The 15,434-nt window shown below is 36.8% G+C and overlaps 1 protein-coding gene across 1 annotated transcript in view; it reads right to left on the bottom strand.

Moving 5' to 3' along the window:
• lmbrd1 (LMBR1 domain containing 1) overlaps nt 1–15,434 on the bottom strand; it is an 82,813-nt gene that overhangs the window by 16,315 nt on the left and 51,064 nt on the right. Inside the window, exons 8-13 of the mRNA XM_003215503.4 lie at nt 14,293–14,418; nt 13,659–13,811; nt 6,189–6,253; nt 5,291–5,393; nt 3,992–4,096; nt 736–885 (exon numbers count right to left, since the gene is read on the bottom strand). Coding sequence (XP_003215551.1) covers nt 736–885; nt 3,992–4,096; nt 5,291–5,393; nt 6,189–6,253; nt 13,659–13,811; nt 14,293–14,418 — 702 coding nt within the window. The remainder of the gene's footprint in view (nt 1–735; nt 886–3,991; nt 4,097–5,290; nt 5,394–6,188; nt 6,254–13,658; nt 13,812–14,292; nt 14,419–15,434) is intronic.

The raw sequence follows: 15,434 nt of genomic DNA, 5'->3' as shown, positions 1-15,434 counted from the left end.
TATTCTACCACTCTTTTCACAAAACCTGTACTTTTACACTACAACAATGTGGATTAAGAGTACATGCCATGAAGCTGAATCATGTCCCCAGTAGTAAAATCTGGCTTCAAACAAAGCACAGAATCTCCATCTGCTTTATGTGAAAACAGAAATGCATTTTTTTCTATCACATCAACAAAATGTGGTGGCATTCATATAGCCCTAAAAGTTGCCTATTTCTCTAACAAAAGGTATGCAGCAGTCCTTATGCTTGCAGAGATGCTCATTAAAGTGCACAGTCACACACTGGATTATGGTAAGAAACATTAATTAATACACTTCTTTGCATCAGGTCAAAGCTATTTGCGTAATAGCAGAAACAAAATAAATTATGAGAATTATTCTAAAAACACAGAGTTACACAAGCTTATCCTAAGACCAGAATTTTGGCAGCCTCATTGCAGATTTCTAATTTACTGTAGGTTAACTTACTGTTAGGTTGCTGGCACTTGAGCCGAACCCAATGCCTTCAAGGATAGGCTAAATTTGGGGTTTCATTCAATTGATGGTATGACAGAACTGCCAGAAACAAGTTGAACAATGACATCATATTATGTGCCAGTTCTATGCCAAGTTCTGTGGAAATCCCTTCAGCCTACACTTTTAGCAAGCAAATTAAGGATATTCCTCAGGGTGTTGTCCTGGAGGTGTGTGTTTATATTTCACTTCCCCCTTGCCCCACAAAAGAAATCTTACCTGAATTAAATATTTTTGGCTCCCATACATAACATATTGAGGGGCCAAACTGTAGATCATATAGTTGGTGTGAAGAACAATCAACAGAAGTATCATGCACAGGAAGAGAAGCGCTTGAGGCCGAGTCCGCCCCCGTCTGATCTTGTACAGCTAAAAGCAAAATGGCTAGTATGAGCTAGGCTTCAAATTCAAACCTGAATTTTACCAAACATGCTTTTTAGAAGGTGCTATTTGTTTTAAAAATATGTCTAAGCTATCTTTCCAAGGTTAAAGAGAGCTTACACACCTTTAAGATTGCTGCTAAGTCATTTCCAAGTAATTAAAGCTATCCCATGGCAACCTGATGACAGGGGTTTCTTAGAAAGATATTTTGGCTTCCTTTGAGGCTGAGAGTGTGTGTCTTGCTCAAGACTAAGTGGGAATTTGAAGCCTGATCTCCAGAGTTATAGTCCAATGCTCAAACAACTACATAATGCTGACTCTCCCCACAGGATATGATCTGTATTTCATTCTCTATATTTTACAGGTAAAATATGTGCCGCAGGGTTTTGTCCTGGGCCCGGTTCTGTTTAACATCTTTATAAACGATTTAGACGAAGGGTTAGAAGGTACAATCATCAAGTTTGCAGATGACACCAAACTGGGAGGGATAGCCAACACTCCAGAAGAAAGGAGCAGAATTCAAAACTATCTTAACAGACTAGAGAGATGGGCCGAAACTAACAAAATGAAGTTCAACAGGGACAAATGCAAGATACTCCACTTCGGCAGAAAAAAATGGAATGCAAAGATACAGAATGGGGGACGCCTGGCTAGACAGCAGTACATGTGAAAAAGATCTTGGAGTCCTTGTGGACAACAAGTTAAACATGAGCCAGCGATGTGATGCGGCTGCTAAGAAAGCCAACGGGATTTTGGCCTGCATCAATAGGGGTATAGCGTCTAGATCCAGGGAAGTTATGCTCCCCCTCTATTCTGCCTTAGTCAGACCACACCTGGAATACTGTGTCCAATTCTGGGCACCGCAGTTGAAGGGAGATGTTGACAAGCTGGAATGTGTCCAGAGGAGGGCAACTAAAATGATCAAAGGTCTGGAGAACAAGCCCTATGAGGAGCGGCTTAAAGAACTGGGCATGTTTAGCCTGCAGAAGAGAAGGCTAAGAGGAGACACGATAGCCATGTACAAATATGTGAGGGCAAGTCATAGGGAGGAGGGAGCAAGCTTGTTCAAACTACAGGAAAGGAGATTCCACCTGAACATCAGGAAGAACTTCCTCACTGTGAGAGCTGTTCGGCAGTGGAACTCTCTCCCCCGGACTGTGGTGGAGGCTCCTTCTTTGGAGGCTTTTAAGCAGAGGCTGGATGGCCATCTGTCGGGGGTGCTTTGAATGCGATTTCCTGCTTCTTGGCAGGGGGTTGGACTGGATGGCCCATGAGGTGTCTTCCAACTCTACTATTCTATGATTCTATGATTCTATGAATTTAAGCACAAATAAGGTCTGGGATTCATAAAGAAGTACAAATTGTGTGTGTGTGTGTATTGGGGGCATCAAAAATAAGAAGAGATGTAAGATACTTTTCATTTAATTTCTCATCGCTGCAGGTAAGGATTCCATTAAATAATTTTATTACAGACTTTTCTCATATTTTCTAGGGAGATGAAACCATATAGCTGGAAGGGACTTCTATCAAAGGTCTAATCACCTGCCAGAGCATTTCTAGTAAATGAACATCCCACTCTGTTTAAAAACCATTAACAAAGAAAAGTCAATCACTTTCTGAAGTAATCTGTTCCACTGTCACACAGGTCATACCATCAGAAAGCACATCCTAATATAAAGTCAAAATCCTCTTTTTGTTATGTGAACTTGCTGGTTCAAGTCACTCTGAAGCAACAGAAAACAAATTTCTTCCATCAGCTAGGTGACAGCCCTTCAATTATTTGAAAATGGTTTTCATATTGCGTCTTCAATGTCTCTTTTCCAGGTTAAACACAGCGAGCTCCTTTCATCTTCTTCATACAAATTGGTCTCTAGGTTACTCAGGACATATTCCAGGCTGAAGGCAGAGGAGGCAATTCCACATGGATGCTCTCAATGTTTGTTCCAGAATACCCCAACGGAGGAGAACTGACAGTCTTTTGAGAGAAGCTTGGTTTTCAAATGCATGGAAGAAATACAAGCGCTAATGCCTTAATTTTTCAATGTCTTAATCAAAAGCTTAGTCCACTTGTATGTATTAACATTTTCTCTTTTCTGAAGACAGATTGCTCAGGCAGAGAGAAATCTTATAGTATAACTGAGCTAAGAGCTTGGCATTATAGCAAAATTCTTCTACAAGGCAATATCACTAGCAGTAGTTAGAGAGTATGGAGTTGTACAGATTCAACATGGGCAGGCAGCTTCAATTAAAATTTAAGAACAATGCACTAACATGTCTCTGGGGAGGAAATGAGATTAGGCTATCAAAATCAGAGAGCCCCTGAAGGAATACAAGTTGGTGAGTGCTGAAAAAGCAGTTGAAGGCTAATATGTAGTGCTTTAGGAATATGTAAGCGAACGTTTCAGGGGGAAATGACACTTTGTGGCCAAACTGATTATTTAAAAAAAAAAAAACTAGAATGTAAAAGTGTTAGTTATAACAAGCCTCTGTCTCCTAAAGTACACATGGATCAGAATGAAAATTCCTCATTACTCAAGAACCACATGTTACAAAAACGTCACCATATAAACGTGACCATATAAAGAACCAAGTGTGTCATCTGAAACATTATAAATATGGAAAGATCACTTATAATGGGATGGGTAATAGAGGCCCATAATGGAGAGGAAGCCTCACAAATATGTGGTACCTGAAAGTTTCTATAGTTGACTTGATTCAAAGACACAGAAACGTTAGTCTGGATCAGTGTGCAAAGAGATACTGTAGCACCTTTGAGTATGCATGAGAGACGTATGTAGCATAAATGTTGGCATGTAATAAAGCAGGCTCAGTCTATGAAATCATATGATACAGACTTCTTTATCTCAGTCTCCAAAGGTGTTACAATATCCCTTTGCATATTATTGTCTTAAAGTGTACAGTACAGTAGTAATCTAGTTAGCATTTTAAGAACACTACATAGTTCTATGTATTTCCTCTACATATTTTTATATTTTGATTTATATAACCGAGAACATGTTTATCAAACAGCATTGTACTACATATTGTGTTCCTTGAAACCAGGCAAAATATAAAGGACATAAAAATTATTTACCCTTATCCAGAAGAACCATATTCCCATGTTTCGAATTCCTGCCATTGAAGTGAATATGAAATACATGATGATAGTAGTAATGAGGATATAATCAAGGGGGAACACCTACAATTTTAAAAAATGAAGGGCTAATAAGACCAAAATATTACTTTTTTGTCATTATATGACAAAATTTTGATCATAATATGAAATAAAACATCAATGGTAAAATAAATGGCATTAGAAAAATATTAGTTTCATTACATTTTAATATTTAAAGACAAAAAAGGAAACTATAGCATGTCTTACAGTCAAAGAGTTGTCTAGCAACAGAATGCAAATTTCAAGAAGGAAACATTTTAGTACCTTTACATCCTTTCGATTGTTACTCCCAATTATAAAAGACTCACTGAATGTGGCAAATCTACGTTAAGTGTAAATTTATCAGGTTATCATTTATATTCATTCATTTGGCCCACTCTAAGTGAGACAATCAAAATGGCTTAGGATGGTCATTGCATTTAACAAAAGAAATATCTAGTGCTCCAACACTTTTCTTTTATCTAGATAAAATAAAAAGGAATAAAATATATCTACAAATTTCATTCTGAAATGAGTAGAATGCATTCTGGTCAATTTATAACCACAAAATGTTCTAGCATGTTGTTTAACGAAACCTACTAAGTCCTTGTTATTTTTCAATAAGCAGAATTTCTATATTGTTTATCAGAAAATAATACCCAAGTGGTATATAACCACAAAACACACAATGAAATAGTATAGGAAATCTAGTTTCTTGCAGAAGTATTTGTCATAGTCAACTCTTCCATATTTTATCTTAACAACCTGAAGTTGATTTAATAGCCACTTCACATACACCAAGTGTAAATTAGCTTTTATTTATTTAGCTTTTTCTTCTATCTTAGTAATATTATTGATCTTATAGTGTTGAGTATTTTGGGTACATCAAGAGGTAACAACAATTACATCGATTTCAATTACAGGTTGTGACACAATAAAACGAGGAAAAGCCAAAGTGGAGTGGAATGTCTGCAAGCCTCATAAGAAGTACAAAACCCAGAAACAAAAATTAAGTATGAAATGTCCAGTGTACCAAGTTATACTTACTGATGTACTAACAGCAGAAATCACTATCCTCAGTGTGTTTTTTTTAAAAAAATAAACATGTTTGGAAGTATTAAAAATTAAACATAAGCACTTTATTACGGAATTCAACTACAGAAGTCTCATGGTAGTAAAAAAATATCCCCCCTCCTCCAAGTAATATTTTTCTATCTGTTTCCATTATCTTTTACTTACAGTCTGTAGAACTGGTAACAGCATATTCAGTGGGTTGGTCAAATTAGTTCCTAAGATGACAAATCCAGAATCTATCCCAGCTGAATGCAGGGCCTTATCCAAGCTGTAGTAAGTTCAGAAATAAATTTTGATTTATTTCCTCTCTTTCACTTTGCATTTATTCACATATCTATTCCACAGAGAACTTTATATTCTTAAACGTAATATCAGTATTTTGGGGAAATTTCTATATTATTTATGCAGTGTACTTGACCTACCTAAAACAATACTCATTCCATCTTTTCAGCTCTGCAGGAGCAAAGATTCAAGCTTCTACATACATCTCAAATGCTATTTCCTACATAACAATGCTTCTTCTCCATGCACATAGCATACTTCTCAATTTTAATGTGCTTTCACCCTTGCAAATTCTAAGTCACCTTTTTATAGGTAACAGCTAGCCACCCACCCTGCAAGCAAATCAGGAATGGCTTGCTAGAAATGTGTCTACAGTCAAGAAACAGCCACACATTTCTCTTTAATTTGTCAGTTTTCAATTATGCATGTTTTACACCAAATATTACACTTCAATGCACACAAACATTATTGTGAACTGAATATGCAGCGTAGCAATTGCTTGTTTCAGAGAGCTATGCATTGCAATATGGAAAAGATAAATGTGAGCTCTTATTTACTAACTTGTTAATCTCAATTTACTTAATTGATTGTTGAGTTCTGGTTTCAAGCCACAAGACTGCTTACTGTGGTAGGGCACTGGAGGAAGGGGGTGAACAAGCAAACACAATCCACCAAGTTAAACCAGAACTAACATCACATTAAAAGGCTGGTATAGATTCTTAACTTAAAATCTGAAATAACATATCCAACTTTTAAAATATCACACATGCTATATGCATACTTTGACAAGAAGAGGGAAATGGTGAAGAGCAGGGCCACAAGGATGAAGAAAACTCCCCACACAATCTGAAAAAGACAAAGAATATTTAAAAAAACAACTTAGCAACTCTCCCAAAACTATTTTGCTACTTAAGCCCTGTAATAAGTCCATAACAGGAATTTGGGAAGTCTACTGTAAAAAGTTCCCCAAACACACACACACACACACACACACACCCAACACACACAAACATACACAAAATATTGCATCCATGGTCTTCATCAATACCAGAATCTGATTTTAATCCCACCCAAAATAAGAATGAGCAAGAAGACAAAGCTAGAAAGTAGAGTTGGGCCCAAATACCATTTCATCTGTTTCTTTCATGTTTTTGTACCATTCTGTCCATTCGGATGGCACGGAATGGTACAACCCCCTCTGGATCATAGAGCAGTGAAACAAAAAAAGGGGGAATGGTAGCAATTTGGTTGCCTTATTTTTGATGCTTGGCTGTAGGTCCTGGCTGGCAGGGCACACAGCCAAGAGCGGGGTGCTCGACGCTTGTACGCCCGGCAGGCAGGGCCTATAGCCGGAAGCAGCAGACGGAAATGGAAATGGGGCCATACGAATAAGACAAATAGAAATGGGTAGCAATTCCATACAAATGCACGAGAATGCTAGAAAGACTGCCCATGTAAAGTGTGTAAAAATGTTAAGCATCTACATGTGCATCTACACTACAGAATTAATGCAGTGTGACACCACTTTAATTGCCGTGGGCTCAATGCTATGGGATAATAGGAATTGTATTTTTACAAAGTATTGATGAAATAGTGCAAGTGCCTCACCAAACTACAACCCCCAGGCAGGGCCGGTCCAATAATGAGGCGAATTAAGCGGTCGCTTCGGGCGCAAAACATACAGGGGTGCAGTCGAGACTGCTTTTTCTGTTGATTTCTTGTAAAACATGATGTTTTGGTGCTTAATTTGTAAAATCTTAATGTAATTTGATGTTTAATAGGCTTTTCTTTAATCCCTCCTTATTATCCAACATTTTCGCTTATCCAACGCTTTTATATTTCAGTGATTGGTTTGGGGGGGGGTGCGCCAAAATTCTGTTCACCTACACTTGAAAAATACCTAGGGTTGGCTCTGCCCCCAGGATTCCATAGCATTGAGCCACTGCAGTTAAATTGGTGTTAAGCTGCATTAGTTCTACAGTGTAGATGCATCTTATCTTAAGCAGTAAAGTTATGCAATATGATTGGTCAATGGTCAGTAACAAATCTAAAAGCGTTTCATATGTCATAGCGAATGAACTCTCGGCATTTGTTGGCAATCCTGATTTTTAAAGCAATTATCTCTGAGCAATTGAAACATTTATTTATTTAATAAGAAAATTAGAGCTCAATGTAGGTTCTATTTACAAGTCTATTAATGAGCTAAGTATAGTGATTAAAATGCTCAACTGTTTATAAATCAGAATATCATTATTATCATTATTATTATTATGTAACGCAGCTCAAACATATATGGCTCCCAAGAATGTCTGTCATTGTTCAGAAAGCAGTGGGGAAAGGAAGAGATGTTTCCTACTGAAAAGTACAGTGGAAAGATATTATCTTTTCTGAGATCCACTGAACAAGTGAATTAATGAAGCTTAGGGATTATAATAATGATCAACTACATTAATCTCCCATGAAATAAAGTAATGCTCAATATTTTAAGCGAAAACTTTTGTCGCATATGGAGTTAAAAGTGTAAGCTAGGTTCTGAAAAGTAATTGCAAACATGTATAGATTAAAACAAATCTAAAACATATATTGTGTAGAACATAAGAAGCTATGAATTACTCTACAGGAAACAAGTGTGTCACAACTTTTTGCTTACAAGAGTCCACTGTCAGGACTCAATATGGAGAAACAGGATGGTCTCCAATTACCAAGGAGGGAAGCAAAACTTAATTTTAACATCCTATCTGATGATGAACATATATGAAAAGTTAATTTAGACACAGAGAAAAGAGGTGTGAAACAGAAAATTAGAGGAATGTTGTATGGATGCCATGGACTGCTTAAAATACAAATACATGGGACTAAGAACAAATCAAGCATGAACTCTCATGAGAAACCAAATGGCTAAACCGAGACTGTTGTACTTTGGAAAAATAATGCTCAGTAAAGTAAGTGGCAGTAGGAAATCCAAGATAGATTGATTCAATAATGGAAGGCACAGTTTGGAATTTACAAAATCTATTGAGCACTGGACCTTCTAGAAGTCTCTCATTCATAGTCAAAGCCTACTTGACAAGAAAAAACAACAACATATTGCTTAGAAATCTGTGCTGACAAAGTGGAGTATTTACCTCTTTGGAATAGTGTGTTAGTGCAAGTTCAGGTCATACAGTATGCAAGCAAAATTTCACCACAGTGTTCCAAACACAAGCAATCAGGATACTGTAAGTCATCTTCTAGTTATCAGTTGCATAAAAGCTGCAAACCTTTGGACATGACATTTTTAGCATGCAATAACATTTTTCTGGCAGCAATTACACTTGAATGTGTAAAAAGGCTCTTGGCTACACAGTCCACATTACAAAGCAGCAGTGTACCTTTAGCACTTTTTAGGTGGAATACTAGTTATTTAAATTTGGTATCCCTAGTGACATGTGTATTTTAGTTCTATGTTCTATTGCATACCTTTACTTCTTTGTTGATATTTCTCCAAAACTAAATTCAATTTGTTGCTTATTTGTTCATCTTACAGGTCTGTTCAAACCTTTCTCCAGCTGTCTAGTCGTCTTAGTTTGATCCACTATTTGTCCCATTTTATAAGTAACTTCAACCATAAATCTTGCTCCTCTTTCTAAATTAGTTTATACAGTTGCTAAATAGAATCTGAACCTATGGCGCTACACAATTGACACTGACTGCACTCCATTTTGAGGGACTTGGTTCCCAAGTAAATCAAGATAATTTACTTTCGGGTAAGAATCAAGAACAGGGTCATTGTTTTCTATTCGATTCCATTAGAGTACCCTCATTTTCTACATCTTGTTTTTACCTAAATTTCTAAGTCCTAATATTGTTCAACTGTGGAAGAGCAGAACTATAATGAAGTGTATCTATAATACTGTATATGTATTTCAAACATAGTGACCTAAATGCACAATAAACTTAATAGAAAGTTAACCTTTTTCCAAAGGTGCATTAATTTAAGTAATGTTGATTGGTGAGCTTCCCTAACTATTTATTTAATAACCTGTAGTCCATCTAGATAATAAGCAGACCCTACTTCTTCACATCTTGTCAACTGAAAGGAACATCTCATAAAAATGGAACAATATTATTTTCCACAAAAGGCTTCTTTTGACTTAGCACAAAAGTATCTAATAATGGCTTAACACCTCCTAGCATTTAAAAATAAGGAAACATGTTTTTGTAATTTCCTCTCTCCTATAATTTTATCCTCCTCATTCCATTTCATAGTAAAATCTGTACACCTTGTGTAGTTGATAAAAGCCATAGAAGTGATTAGGAGTTGGGACTAAAGGAGAAAGGATAAAAAGAATATCTTGTTGGTGTATCAATAAGATGTGTTAGTGAGAGTAACTACTGTTTTAGAGGGTTTGGTGTTGGACTGTAAACACTAAAAAGTCTTCACTCCAAGTACCAATAAGTACCTGTTCAATAGAGGAATCCTCAACCAGAGATTTAATTGGGCCCTCTCAGAAGAGGAGGGAATTGGCTAAGCACTTTTCTTCAGAGGCTTCATCAACAAAGCTACTGTTACCATTATGTGATTTAAAATGTATTGTGAAAGTATTTGTCAAGAATATGGTTTAGCCAAACTCCTCCGGATGAAGTTATTGAAATATTATGTGGTTGTGATATGGCTGCTACTTCAGTGTACAGTGTTCCCTCACTACTTCGCGGTTCGCTTTTCACGGATTTGCTGTTTGACGGTTTTTGAATAAACTCTAAAAGACTATTATAAATCATAAAAAATTACAATTTACAGTCTAAGGAAGAGAGGAAGGAGAAGCCAAAGGGAGAGAAAAGGAGCCCAAGCGGCAACAGGAGAAGGAGGTGATTTATCGACACACAATTGGTTGATAAAAACTTAAAATAGTATATAACTACTAAAATAATGTATAAATATTAAAATAAATATAGTGTCCCTACTTCACGGATTTTCACTTATTGCGGGTGGTCCTGGAACCTAACCCCCGCGATAAGTGAGGGAACACTAGTCTATTTTTGATCTTAATTGTGTTGGCAGAAGAACAAAGCATGTTCTTCCAAATAGGAGAGCTCACTGTAGGGAACCAATGTAGCATAAAAGTGGCATCTACAGTGGTCTTTTGGGTGTAAGCAGTGCATGGCCATCCTATTAGCTGCTATGTCCTTTAAGAATTGTACTACTGCTACGTAAGTACTAGGGGAAACAGCTGAGACCATAATTTTCATTCCATTTTTCAGAAACCAGTTTCATCTGATCTTCCAGCTGAAGCAAGAAAACTCTAAAATGAATGTGAAGGTGGCAGCAGTTCATAGTATGACTACAGGAGACTTTCCACACTTTGAGAGTTGAAGCTCGGGATTTTTTTGCGACTCCCCAAGCAGAGATTTTCACTACAATGACTACAGAAGAAGACCACTGTTAGCTTTGGGTTCCTTGCCACTTGTTGAATAAAAGCGCAGAAACTTTGTGGACAATTGTTACATTTTCTACTGTCCAGGTGGACAGGTCATCAAAATTTAACTATGGTTTCAAAGGACAGTAGAAAAAGTCCAGCCTTCTGCAGATGCTGAATTTCTAGAAGAATTGTGTTCCTGGTATCTATTTTTGGCTCTCCTATTTCCCTAGCTGAGATTCAAGATTGTTTGTATTTTTATTAAAATATATATATATATAGGCAAAAGCACATAAGGGTTTAAAAACACCTTATTTTGAAAATGCAATTTATCTAGAAAATGCATTTTTAAAAAGCATATCCATTAGAAATGGACAAAAGGAAATAAGCAGTGGATTATGGGCTCCAAGATATTAATACAGAATGACATGGCCTAAAATAATAATAGTACATAGCCAAAGTTATTGAACATCTAGTCTTGAAATTATTCCCCACTGAATTTATCAGTTCATTTATTTGCCTTTCTAAGTGTCTACGAAGGTTGAGAAAATGGGTCCTAAACTGAAGTCCCTTGGTCATGATTTGGTTCTATGGGCAGATACTTGGCAGTAGTAATTTGCAACTGAGATGAAATTTAGCCTTTACAAAGAAATAAATTAGATTTTTCAGGTGAATGAATACAAGCAGATATGAAGTGTCTGGTTATGTCAGGTGCTTTAGAGCCTGTCTTCCCTTTACTACTTTTAGAAATAAGAACCCAAAAGATAAAAAAGAAGCAAATCTACTTGACTTACAGGAGCATTTCAATTTTCTCCTGAAATATATGCAGTAAATCCTTCCCCAATTTGTTATACAAAAAATTGGGTATAAAGCAGAGGTAGGGACTGGCAGCCCCCCATTGCCCTGGCACTGAAGCTCCACGCATCCCTCAACACTGACTTGGTATGTGCAATCTAGCAATATCTGGATGCCACGTGCTTCCTATGTTTAGAATGAAATATGTAGGACATTCAGAAGCAGGAAGTGATTGATTTGAAGGGCTCTTCCTGAGCCCTGGAAATTTGGTGAGCAAAACTGTTGTTGAGGCCTGTGAAGTCTCTGTGGATGAGGAGGGGGACTTTTTGGTGGGAGTCAGAGGTTTTTACTTATGACCCTGTGACTTCTGTGGGGAGAAACAAAAGTGTTCCTCCTGATGATGGGAATGCTTTGGTTAGATCTGTTGTTAGAGAAACAAAAAGTGGTTCTCATGAGAGTCTGTCAGGGATTGGCTCTGAAAGAAATGTGGAAGAGACAGAAGCACTGCCTATAATTCAACAATTACATTTACAAAGTGATAGTGAAAAGCAGAGATTGTTCCCAGAGGCTGAAACATAAGTAAAAGGAACCCAGGTGTGAGAAAAGGTGATATCATGGGTAAGAATTATAATTCTTAAGCGTTTTGAGAAAATGTTCAATGGGAGATCAAGGTTAGATTTTCATGGGTCAAGTCACCTGCCTCGGGAGCTCCAAGTTAGAGTAGTTCTGGTCTTTGGTAATGTATCTTTCTTTCCTGTTTAAGATTAATGCCTCTTGATTGGATTACAATTCTTGGTTCAAGTTTTTAAGCTATTGTACAAGTCTTCGAGCCTTTGAATCTAGTTTTGCTTTAAGTGTTGAAACCCCTGGATTATGGTTTCTTGTTTTTACCTTTTGGGATTTTGAATTCATATTCAGAGTTGCTCACTGCTATTGGTTACACTCAAGAATACCAAGCTTATGGATATAACTTTGAAAATGCTTTTAGTCTGGTTTTTTATTGTACCTTAGTGATTGCTTAGTCTGCTGATTTTAGAATGACTTTTGGACTATTGCCTATTCATCTTTGAAACTGCCTTTTCGATGATACAGTAGAGTCTCACTTATCCAACATTCTGGATTATCCAACGCATTTTTGTAGTCAATGTTTTCAATACATCATGATATTTTGGTGCTAAATTCATAAATACAGTAAATACTACATAGCATTACTGTGCATTGAACTACTTTTTCTGTCAAATTTGTTGTCTAACATGATGTTTTGGTGTTTAATTTGTAAAATCATAACCTAATTTGGTGTTTAATAGGCTTCTCCTTAATCTCTCCTTATTATCCAACATATTCGCTTATCCAACATTCTGCCGGCCCGTTTATGTTGGATAAGTGAGACTCTACTGTATATTATTTTCTTAATAAACCTATTACTTATTGCTGAACTGTCTGGTGTTCTGGTGAAAAGAAATTATGAACGAGGCTGGCAGAAACTGTGTTAACTTCTTCTGAAGTAGAGGGTATGTCAGCCAGGTGTAAGTTCTCCATTTTTACCTTGCTGCTGCTATCACTCCTCGATCAATTATAGAAAATAGGCCCTGAGAGTTTTAACAGGCTGACAACCTTTTTAAAGGAAGGCACCTAAGTTTTGCAAGTAGGCACCAGAACTTGAGTTCTACCTGTGGCAGAGTGGCTAGCATTTTTCCCTTTTCAGCAACAGTCAGAATGGAAATTACAAGGAAATAAAAGCTTCACCAGGAGCAGGGAGAAATTACAAGGAACTTAAAGCTTGGCTAGGGGGCAGGAAGATGAACAGAGTTTATTGGGTGTTAGATTTTCTTCTCCTGAATGAATAAAGGGCCATTTTGGTTCATCTGCTTTTTCCTTGAGATTTCAAAATTAGTAATCTTTCAAGATGTCTTTCTGCTGAAGTTCCCTGCTGGAGTCACTGAGCAGAAGAGGATAGTCAAACTAGCTCTCATCCTCCATTCCTAAGTAATTATGAATTTAGGAAGACACTAGTACACCCAGACTGTTTTTCTGAAATGCTAAAGACAAAAGAACTTTACTTTTAGTGGCCTCATGGCTCCACAGAACTTCGTCCAACAGCTCTTCTCAATATATTCCAGGCGACGTCCTCTCCTTCGAAGACCTCTTAGCTTATCTTCAAGTTGCTGCAATGTGCGCCTTTCTCGAATTGCTAACGGTCGACCATCTTTGCACTAATAGGTTGGGAGGGCAAGGATTTGTAAACCAAAAGAATGAGAAATTGAATTTCAATTAATTCAGTTAAAAGCTACAGGATTGGAATTCAGTTCTAATTTCATTTCAGTGTCATTTTAAAACACTGTTCTGCTTGGGCAAGCAATTTTCTAACTGATCAGCGATGGCCCAGTTATCATAGCTAAAAAGTTTTACCAATCCAAAGTAAACAAACACTTGTGTGTTCGACCCTCACGCATGTATAAAAATATTGCCATGTATAAAAAATGCCATCACTATTTTATTTAAAAAAGAATCTGCTTAACAGTCAATAATGGGAAGATTTACATTTAGCTTTCACTCAGATTTTGCAATTTCTTTAACTGAGATAATACCTAATTTTGAGGAATACCCCCTCTCACTACTTTGACAAGAACTGATACAAATTAGATGAGTTTGACAGACCACAGAACCAAATAATGTTTCAAAACAGCATCAAACCTTGGATTTAATTCTTTGTATATTTTGTTCCACCTCCTCAATATCTTCAGTGTTTTCCAAGCGTTCATAACTAGCATTTCTTGTCCCCTTTATAAGGTTTAGAGGCAAAGCTGACATGCCATAAGCCTGTGGAAAAATATAAGAATGCGTTAATTGAACGTATTAGTTCTAACTAATGATCTTAAGATGGATGACATTAATCAGTGTACCAGATCAAACATTCAGAATATTTTAGTCAAATGCTAACTCTTATTCCATGTAAATTTATCTCGCTGCAATACCAAGTACGAGAGGTTGGACGTAAAATCCTAGAATCATAGAGTTGGAAGAGACCTTGTGGGCCATCCAGTCCAACCCCCGTCAAGAAGCAGGAAAATCGCATTCAAAGCTTTCTATCTCTGTAGAAATTTCCACCCAGCCACAAAACACTTATCAAATTCCTCAACTATGAAAATGTAACTTTTTTGTTTTTAAAAAGGGATAGATGAGCACTGAGCCTACACTCCCAGAAAAGGCTGTATATGAACAAGAAAAATTGTCAATTTGAGGTATCATTGCTTTTAGTTTTGAAAAAAACCTACTGCACACAGAAGATTACATGCTGAACTGCAGTCTAATTTGTAAGACTGAGAGGGAGATGGTGGCAAGCAAATGTGAAATTATAAGAGCAGTGCAGAGGAAACAAAAAAAGAAAAAACAAGGCATTATTTATGGTCGTCTACCTGCTAAAGTGTACAAGCCAGAGAGCTGCAGTTTTGAACAAAATTACAAAGGCTTCAATGAAGTGAAATGAAACTTTTAAAAACCTGAAGTATTAATATCTCAGGTTTATTTTGATAGATTTATAAAACCAGTTTGAAGCTACAAAACAAGATATGCACAATTAAAATACAAAAATCAGTTAAAAAACAGCAGAAAAAATATTATTCATTACAATTGGTCTGGGAAAAGAAATGAGTTTTAACTAGACACAAATTAGACTTGCAGGTCAAATTCTCAAATCTTAGCTACTGGAGAGAAAGCCCTATCTCTTGTTACTACCTACTAAACTGCTGGAAGCAAGCCCACCAAAAGTTAAATTTTTGCAAGTAATATTGGCATACTTTGTAGAATTCATTGAATCAAGCCTATGAAATGGGGGA

This window comes from Anolis carolinensis, chromosome 1 (assembly GCF_035594765.1).
Source record: "Anolis carolinensis isolate JA03-04 chromosome 1, rAnoCar3.1.pri, whole genome shotgun sequence".
NCBI lineage: Eukaryota > Metazoa > Chordata > Lepidosauria > Squamata > Dactyloidae > Anolis > Anolis carolinensis.
Note: the sequence above shows the minus strand (reverse complement) of the source record. Positions and strands in the feature narration are given on the sequence as shown.